The 9,882-nt window shown below is 36.1% G+C and overlaps 1 protein-coding gene across 3 annotated transcripts in view; it reads right to left on the bottom strand.

Moving 5' to 3' along the window:
* Positions 1–1,351: 1,351 nt before the first annotated feature.
* kcnab1a (potassium voltage-gated channel subfamily A regulatory beta subunit 1a) overlaps positions 1,352–9,882 on the bottom strand; it is a 144,490-nt gene continuing 135,959 nt past the window's right edge. For all 3 annotated transcript variants that reach the window (XM_042743818.1, XM_042743816.1, XM_042743817.1), the window contains 6 exons: positions 7,993–8,078; positions 4,352–4,472; positions 4,130–4,224; positions 3,853–3,973; positions 2,672–2,760; positions 1,352–2,596 (listed from right to left, as the gene is read on the bottom strand). In XM_042743818.1, coding sequence (XP_042599752.1) covers positions 2,507–2,596; positions 2,672–2,760; positions 3,853–3,973; positions 4,130–4,224; positions 4,352–4,472; positions 7,993–8,078 — 602 coding nt within the window. In that variant the 3' untranslated portion in view covers positions 1,352–2,506. The remainder of the gene's footprint in view (positions 2,597–2,671; positions 2,761–3,852; positions 3,974–4,129; positions 4,225–4,351; positions 4,473–7,992; positions 8,079–9,882) is intronic.

Below are 9,882 nucleotides of genomic sequence, written 5' to 3'. Positions count from 1 at the left end.
AGCAGCTCATCTGTGTTTATAATATCTAGGGCATGTTAAGGTATGGCTTTCAAGTAGGGCGAGCAAGAGCTATAAAATCAAACATGAGGGTCCCGCAAACAGTAAATCTGATTCGCTCCCATTATATCATAAAGCTGCCATGCATATTAGGAGCTCCATGATTCTTAAAGGGACAGTCCACCCATAAATGAAAACTCACTGACCCTCAGTTTTGTTTCTTTTTAACATCTCTTTATACATCAGTTTACAATGTTTTTGTCCATACAAAACTAAAGGTCTATTGGGTCAGAAACAACATGTGACCCAGTGACTTTCTTTCTTTAAAAAAAAATGAAGATAGAATTTTCATTTTTGGGTGAACTACCCTTGTGAAAAAGAAGACTTTAGAATACTTTAAAAAAAGAGTAGATATTATGGAAATAATACAGAATGTAAGAATATACTTAAGTGCAAACTGAATGTAATATTTTTGGAAAATGAAAATTTATTACAGTTTAAATTTATATTAAATGTTGTAAACTAAACTTTAGAGTGTTTTTGATCCACTTAAACAGGACTTCAGTACATCTTTATTTATAATTTCATTTCTTTTGTCTTTGAAATGTGGTTAAAGTGTACTGTCAAATGTACTGACAAGCATTTATGGTATATATATCGTATTTAAATATATATGTAATTACACATTTGTAATGATGAAGTACATTTAAAATGGAATAACTTTAAATGGAATAACACTACACACTACAAATAACACACTACAGTTAAAAATATAGTCAGTATTTTACATGTGCTTTAATATGTATAATATGCACTTATAAACTAAGTTTACTTCTTTTAAAGCACAACAACATTTTATTAAAACAAAATGATTTTAAAATGTACTTCAAAGTAAATCTTTTCATCTGACTCCTTAAAAGTCCAATAAAGGGTATTAAGGAACATGGTCATGAAACGGTACTTTATTTCAGTACACTTACATGGCCTGGATTGATATTTTGTTATCTAGAAGAACAGTTTTTAAAAAATATACTTTTAAAATTAAAGGTACACTAAAAGTGCACATTCAATACAATTAAACACTTCTTTTTCACAAGGTTATCCCTTTGAAGGGATACTCCACCTCAAAATGAATATTTTGTCTTTAATCACTTACCCCCATGTCATTCCAAACCCGTAAAAGCTCTGTTCATCTTCAGAACACAATTTAAGATATTTTGGATGAAAACCGGGAGGCCTGTGACTGTCCCATAGACTGTCAAGTAAATAACAGTGTCAAGGTCCATAAAAGCTATGAAAGTCATCGTCAGAATACTCCATCTGCCATCAGAGGTGCAATCTGGGTTATATGAAGCGACAGGAACACTTTTTGTAAGCGAAGAAAACAAAAATAACGACTTTATTCAACAATTCCTCTGTCAACAGTCTCCTCTGTGTCTCTCCATGTCACCATATGCTGCGTATGCTCTTCTGTATCACCTGCGTCTCAAGGATGCGCTTTTTCTATGTGTATTTAGCTTTGATTTGAAAGAAAACAGCGCATCCTTGTGGCGTGGATGATAACGAAAAGCATACACAGCATATGGTGATATGGAGAGACGAATGAAGCTTTTACGGGTTTGGAACGACATTGGGGTAAGTGATTAATGACAAAATTTTAAATTTGGGGTGGAGTATCCCTTTAAGTTGTTTTCCTCTGAATATTCTTCATACTGTTACTAAAAGGAAAAACAAGTCGCTCATTTATAATCAAACATGAATGGATTAGGCTTCTGGCATAATATATTCTATGCATGTCAGATCAACTCTAATACTGTATATGTAGACCACAGTGCGGGTTGAGGTCGGTTTATAATACAGTTGCATGTTCAGTAAGCATGTATTCATAGATTTATGCTACCCTCGTTCAAGTAATTTCCTATAGGTCAGATGTGTGCATTTACTTATTTTTCTACCACATTATAAAGCAAACACGCATAATGTCTTTAAAATATCCCTCATAAAATATCAATACAGGCATTCTTGCACAGGCAAAACAGCTCAAATCTTTGTGAATGCACATTGCTCCACTGAGTCTGTGCTCTACACTCTTGTGAAACAGGTTTGCAGTTGCTGCGTTTGAACACAAGAGGGTGACATGCTCTGTTCCTCCACTCTGTGTGTGTGCTAATACCGCCAGACATCCCGGTGGCTGATGGTTTTGAGAGCAGAGGCCAAGCATGGGTGTTTATAAGGTTCATAAATCACATTTGTGAGTGAAGCTCTCCTGCAAGGTGCCGTAACAAGGTGACACCTTGACACCAGTCGAGGGGATTCTTGCTGTGTTTGGGTGCAAAGGCACACTAGCAGAAACAGAGGGGATGCAGGTAACAAGTTATGGAGGACGGCACTCTAAGGCTTCACAGAGAGGTCTGATCGATGATGAAAACAGATTCGGAGCAGGAACCACTAGGGCACAAACACTGCTACACACATATCTCTCTTCACCCTGAGCCCGCGTCCAGAGTCCCTAGGACCGATAGTCCTTCTTACTATATGGCCTGTTCCCAAGTATATGATCAATGTCTGAGACCACGTGGGATGTCATCTTTGGAAGAACCTGAATGTGCAGAGAAATTAGTCAGGGAACTTCTGGAAATGAATAGATGCATAGAAAGTCGATTCATTTCCTTACCTGTATGGCTCCCAGGTTTTCAGTTAGCTGCTCTGCATTTGAGGTTCCTAGTAGTACTGAGCTCACTCCCTCGTTCCGCAGACACCAGGCTGGAAAGAAAAAGTGACAAAAGAAGTACAATCTTTTCAGCAGATTACAATTTGTGGAGATTAGGTGGCAAAATGGAACTAAAAGTAAGTCTGAATTGTGGTATTATGGTTGTGTTTGGTTGGCCAGCATTAGCAGTAGTCTCTGCTGGTAGATACTGTTACTACACCATTATGTGGTCAAAAATTATATTTCTTCATTGATGCCCATTCAGAAGTACTTCCCATGTATTATGATTATATAAACACTACTGTTCAAAAGTTTGGGTTAGTAATTTTTTATTTTTTTTGTCTATTATGTTCATCAATGCATATATACAAAAAAAAAAAAAAAAAAAAAAAACAGTAATTATTACAATTTAAAATATTTCATATTCTTTTAATATATTTTAAAATGTAATTTATTCATGATGACAAAGCTGAATTTTAAACAGCCATTGCAGTCTTTAGTGTCACATGATCTTCTGAAATCATTCTAATATCCTGATTTGGTGATCAAGAAATATTTATTGTTGCTTATTGTGCTTATTTTTATTCTTTATAATGATTCTTTGATTAATATAAAATTCAACATTTATTTGAAACAGAAATCTTTTGTAACATTATAAAAGTCTTTACTGTCATTTTTGAGTAATTTTATGTTTCTTGTGGCTGAATAAAATCAATCAATCAATCAATAAGTTAATTACTGACCCTAAACTTTTGAACTGTACTGTATATACAATTTAATTATATTATAGGAGATTTTACCAGTGACAGTTTTTGGAGGGCTCTTAAAAAGCATGCAATTAACATGGTTTACCTACTGCCATCATCAGGAATGCTCACAAGAAATACCAACAAATAGCATTATATATATATATATATATATATATATATATATATATATATATATATATATATATATATATATATATATATATATATATATATATTTGTACACCCTCTTGGTTGTGTCAATGCAGCAAATTCTTTACAACACCTCTTCAACATTAATTTAAGAACAGGAACCAAAACCTGCATTCTCTGCTGGCTCAAAAGTCTAGACTGATTGGTAAGACAACTCTGTAAAAGTGTCAATGGGATAATACTTACCTACGGCGAGCTGAGGCAAAGTGCAGCCCAACTTCTCAGCAATATGACCAAGTTCTTTCAGCTTTGCCTGCTGCTTTCGTCCGTCCTCACTGACTATCTTGTCTTTCAGCCACTGGTATGACTTCAAGGCAAAAAGACAAGAGAAGTAGATGAGTAGAGTGAGGTAGGGAGATACATGGTAGAAAATAAATATTTGATTTGTCACGTGTGTATATGCAGCAGTAAGTTTCTAGAAAATTCCAGCAAATTAGGATTAAATTGGCCTTTAACTTGGTACCTTCATAGCTGCCCTGGAGGATTCTGGGATACCGTTTTCATACTTTCCAGTGATGATCCCACAGGCCAAAGGAGACCATGTCATGGCACCCACACCTACAGTCATCAACAAAATCAAGGAATCAAGGCAGCTGCTGTATGCTCTCACTGATGAATTCTCTAAATTTGACAGTATCATATTCACTGAGATTGAGTGAGTAAATGATGATTGATTGACACCTGCCTATCTTATGGTAGAGCTCAGGCAGCTGCACCTCGACCTTCTCCCTCTGGAAGAGATGATACTCTGCCTGCTCACACACTGGAGGAATCAGGTTAAACTGCCTCGCCACAGAATATGCTTCCTAGAAAGAGAAAAGAATATTTACATTACACTTTCATATCATAATATATGCAGTATGTACATAGCTAGAATTTCAACATATGACCTGCACAATCTTTCATAATTTGCAGATATTAAACTTGCTGGTTTAGTTTAAAATATTTACAGAAATGCTAGTTTTCTCAGCGTGACCTTATGTCGGTTTCAAATACTTATTTCCATCCTTCAGTCTGAAAGGTCATTTCTTTATTATCGCTGATAGGTAGAAAGTGAACAATAAAACCACATTCAGGCAAGACTGAAAGGTTAAAATGTGTTCTCGTATACAGGTGCTGATCATATAATTAGAATATCATCAAAAACTTGATTTATTTCACTAATTCCATTAAAAAACTGAAACTTGTATATTATATTTATCCATTACACACAGACTGATATATTTCAAATGTTTTCAAATGTCTTTTAATTTTGATGTTTATAACTGACAACTAAGGAAAATCCCAAATTCAGTATCTCAGAAAATTAGAATATTGTGAAAAGGTTCAATATTGAAGACACCCTGGTGCCACACTCTAATCAGTTAATTAACTCAAAACACCTGCAAAGCCTTTAAATGGTCTCTCAGTCTAGTTCTGTAGGCTACACAATCATGGGGAAGATTGCTGAATTGACAGTTGTCCAAAAGACGACCATTGAAACCTTGCACAAGGAAGGCAAGACACAAAAGGTCATTGCAAAAGAGGCTGGCTGTTCACAGAGCTCTGTGTCCAAGCACATCAATAGAGAGGTGAAGGGAAGGAAAAGATGTGCTAGAAAAAAGTGTACAAGCAATAAGGATAACCGCACCCTGGAGAGGATTATGAAACAAAACCCATTCAAAAATGTGGGGGAGATTCACAAAGAACGGACTGCAGCTGGAGTCAGTGCTTCAAGAACCACTACACAAAGATGTATGCAAGACATGGGTTTCAGCTGTCGCATTCCTTGTGTCAAGCCACTCTTAAACAACAGACAGCGTCAGAAGCGTTTCACTTCAAAAAGGACTTGACTGCTGCAGAGTAGTCCAAAGTTATGTGCTCTGATTAAAGTAAATTTTGCATTTCCTTTGGATATCAGGGTCCCAGAGTCTGGAGGAAGAGAGGAGAGGCACACAATCCACATTTCTTGAGGTCCAGTGTAAAGTTTCCACAGTCAGTAATGGTTTGCGGTGCCATGTCATCCGCTGGTGTTGGTCCACTGTGTTTTCTGAGGTCCAAGGTCAACACAGCCGTATACCAGGAAGTTTTAGAGCACTTCATGCTTCCTGCTTCTGACCAACTTTATGGAGATGCAGATTTCATTTTCCAACAGGACTTGGCACCTGCACACAGTGCCAAAGCTTCCAGTACCTGGTTTAAGGACCATGGTATCCCTGTTCTTAATTGGCCAGCAAACTCGCCTGACCCTAACCTTATAGAAAATCTATGGGGTATTGGGAAGAGGAAGATGCGATATGCCAGACCCAACAATGCAGAAGAGCTGAAGGCCACTATCAGAGCAACCTGGGCTCTCGTAACACCTGAGCAGTGCCACAGACTGATCGACTCCATGCCACGCCACATTGCTGCAGTAATTCAGGCAAAATGAGCCCCAACTAAGTATTGAGTGCTGTACATGCTCATACTTTTCAATTTTATACTTTTTAGTTGGCCAAGATTTCTAAAAATCCTTTCTTTGTATTGGTCTTAAGTTATAATCTAATTTTCTGAATTGGGATTTTCCTTAGTTGTCAGTTATAATCATCAAAATGAAAAGAAATAAACATTTGAAATATATCAGTCTGTGTGTAATGAATGAATATATTATACAAGTTTCACTTTTTGAATGGAATTAATGAAATAAACTTTTTGATGATATTCTAATTATATGACCAGCACCTGTACATTGGGCTACTGTTCAAATATCTTGGTCTATAAGGTGCTTTTGAAAAGAGTCTCTTTGCTCAACAAAGCTGTATTTATTTGATCAAAAATACAGTGAAACAGTAATATTGTGAAATGTTAGTTCAATTTAAAACTAGAGGAGTAAACTTTGTGAACATACTTAAGAGTTGGCTTGAGATTAGACATGATTTAGCACATTGCTACCATGATTTAACATGTTGCTATCATGTTTTAGCATGATTAGCATGTTGTTAGCATGTTTCTGGCATGTTTAGCACATTGATAACATGTTTTAGTATGCATGATTTTGTCATGTTGTCCTAGGATAGTCATTAAGCTTTGCTAGTGATAGACAGCACACATTATAACTCTTATTGTACAAAAGTAATGAAAGTCTGTGGGACTTGTTGAAGTTTTGATCATCCATTTAATGAAAATCATAAATCCAATCAGTCAGAAAAGATATAGCAACCCAAGTCAGACGAGTCTGAAGGTCTGACCCGAGTTTGGTGGTTGTAGCTTAAACTCTTGGAGGAGATACAGTCCAAATTTAGTCTCAGAAGAAGAAGAAGAAGATTATTAAATAGCATTTCAATAAACTAGCTTTCTCAAGCCAACTTAATAACTGTGATAGCAACTATAACCGTGTTGGCAAAGCTGAATTTCCTTCAGAAATCACTTTAATATACTGACAATTCTGAAAACAACTGTGATGTTTAATTATTATTATTATTATTTTGTGTGTGTAGAGATTGTGATACTTTTTTTTCATTATTTGTTGATGAACGGAAAATTCGGAACAGCATTTATTTGAAACAAAATCTTTTTTTAGGCCTATAAATGTCTTTACTGCCACTTTTGAGCAATTTTTTGCATCCTTGATTAATAAAAGTATGAATTACTTAAATTACAAAAAAAAAAAAAAAAAAAAAAAAAAAAAAATCAACAACAGAATAGAATAGGAATAGCCTTTTTTTGCTTTTCTGTTGTAAGGTCTTTAGGTATGTACCTATAGGAACTGACATTTAGTAGACCCTGAGAAACAGTGCCTGTAATAAAAGTGACAGCTAGTCCTGGTCTCACATATATACAGTTTATATTAATATCACATGACTGTTGACAACCCCATTGAATCCTTGATTTCATATGCATGCACAGAGCTCATTTCAGGCTGTGAACACAAGTACCAGTCGTGGGGGTGTGTTTACGTGGGATGGATCTGGCGTGACACAAGAACATGCTATTATCACAGTCACACAAATTACAGGTCATCAGTGTGTGTCCTCTCTGTAAAAACCCTGATCAAGCCACCATTTATCATCCATGAATTAATAATGTCAGTGCTTAATTACAACATATCAGTTTGGGCCAACTTGCTTTGTGCTACACTGCAATTACAGCAACAAACAGTACTGCAAAACACTGACTTCAGTCAAAGGGCTAAAAATATGTGATGTGGCCAATATACAATACAGAGGATCTGAGATACAAGATGGTACTATGTTGTCCCTGCAAACACAGTCCTATAGAAAGTCAGTGATCAGTAATCAGAATGTTGTGCCCTCTAGGGTGACGTTGAATTTTGTCATAACAAATGCTATTTAGAAAAATGTTGCTTACCATTATTTCCATAGCTGTCCATCGTGAGGTCCCCCAGTACATGGACATGCCTTGGTTTATCACGTAGGTCATGGCTCTGACGATCTCTATGGAGACAAATATTCACAAATTCTGTTATTACCCTTGTGAAAAAGAAGCGAACAGTTTTATTCAGTGTGTATCTGTGGTGTACTTCAAATCTTAAAAGCATTAAAAAACTATCATTAATTTGAAACTACAGGTGCATCTAAAAAAATTAGAACATCGTGAAAAAGTAAAAAAAAATTCTTTAACATTTCAAAAAGTGAAACTTTCATATATTCTAGATTCATTACATGTAAAGTAAAACATTTCAAAACCTTTTTTTTTTTTTTGATGATGATGATTAGAGCTTACAGCTCATGAAAGTGAAAAATCCAGTATCTCAAAATATTAGAATACTTCCTAACATCAATCAAAAAAAGGGTTTGCAAAACAGAAAAGTTCAAGTTCTTTAAAGTATGTTCGTTTATGCACTCAATACTTGGCCGGGGCACCTTTAGCACAAACTCCACCAGTGAGGTGTATCATGGAAGCGATCAGCCTGTGGCACTGCTGAGGCACTACTGAGCCTTCAGCTCGTCTGTATCGTTGGAACGACTGTTTCTCATCTTTCTCTTGAAAATATCCCATAGATTTATATGGGGTTCAGCACATTCACTATCCAATCAAAAAAAATAACATCAATATCATCAAAACAAAACCAATTGGATGCTGCTTTGGCACTGGGGGCAGGTGCTAATGTCCTGCTGGAAAAGGAAATCAGCATCTCCATAAAGCTTGTCAGCAGATGGAAGCATAAAGTGCTCCAAAATCTCCTGGTAGAGGGCTGCATTGACTTTGGACTTAATAAAACACAATGGACAAACACCAGCAGACGTCACGGCACCCCAAATCATCACTGACTTTGGAAACTTCATACTGGACTTCAAGCAGCTTGGATTTTGTGCCTCTCCAGTCTTCCTCCAGACTCCAGACCTTGATTTCCAAATGAAATGCTAAATTTACTTTAAAAAGAGGACTTTGGACCACTGGACAACAGTCCAGTTCTTTTTCTCTTTAGCCCAGGTAAGATGCTTCTGACATTGTTTCTGTTTAAGATGTGGCTTGGTAGCCCTTTCCCTGAAGATGTCTGAGCGTGGTGACTCTTGATGCACTGTCTCCAGCTTCAGTCCACTCCTTGTGAAGCTCTCCCAGGTGTTTGAATCGGCTTTACTTGACAGTATTCTCAAGCTTGCTGTCATCCCTATTGCTTGTGCAACTTTACCTACCCAATTTCTTCCTTACAGTCAACTTTGCATTTAATATGCTTTGATACAGCACTCTGTGAACAGCCACCCCTTTCAGTAATGACATTCTGTGACTTACCCTCTTTGTGGAGGGTGGCATTGATTGTCTTCTGGACCACAGCCAATTTAGCAGTCTTCCCCATTATTGTGGTTTCAAAGAACAAGAGATACCCGGAATTTATACTGTAGGGATGGTAATTTAATGAAACTCATATATAAATATTCTAATATTTTGAGAGACTGAATTTTTTACTTTCATGAGCTGTAAGCTCTAATCATCTAAATAAAAAATAATAATAAAAAAATATATTTTTTTTAATTTACATGCAATGAATCTAGGATATATGAAAGTTAAAAAAAATAAAAATAAATTTGAGATGCACCTGTATATGTGAAGTAACTCTCATTAGAGTATTAGTAGAATGTTATGTTAAGTTTGGGGTTAATAGAATAAGTTGACATACTTGCAAAGTTACTTATAGTCAATAGAATGTCTGTTGGGGATCAAAATAAAGTGCTAGCATTTATTAAGCAGACAGTCTAATACTTTAATGACTGCTAGTTGCCATGTAGTTGCTAAGTT

Source organism: Cyprinus carpio, chromosome B18, assembly GCF_018340385.1.
Source record: "Cyprinus carpio isolate SPL01 chromosome B18, ASM1834038v1, whole genome shotgun sequence".
Lineage (NCBI taxonomy): Eukaryota > Metazoa > Chordata > Actinopteri > Cypriniformes > Cyprinidae > Cyprinus > Cyprinus carpio.
This window is presented reverse-complemented; position numbering and strand designations above follow the sequence as displayed.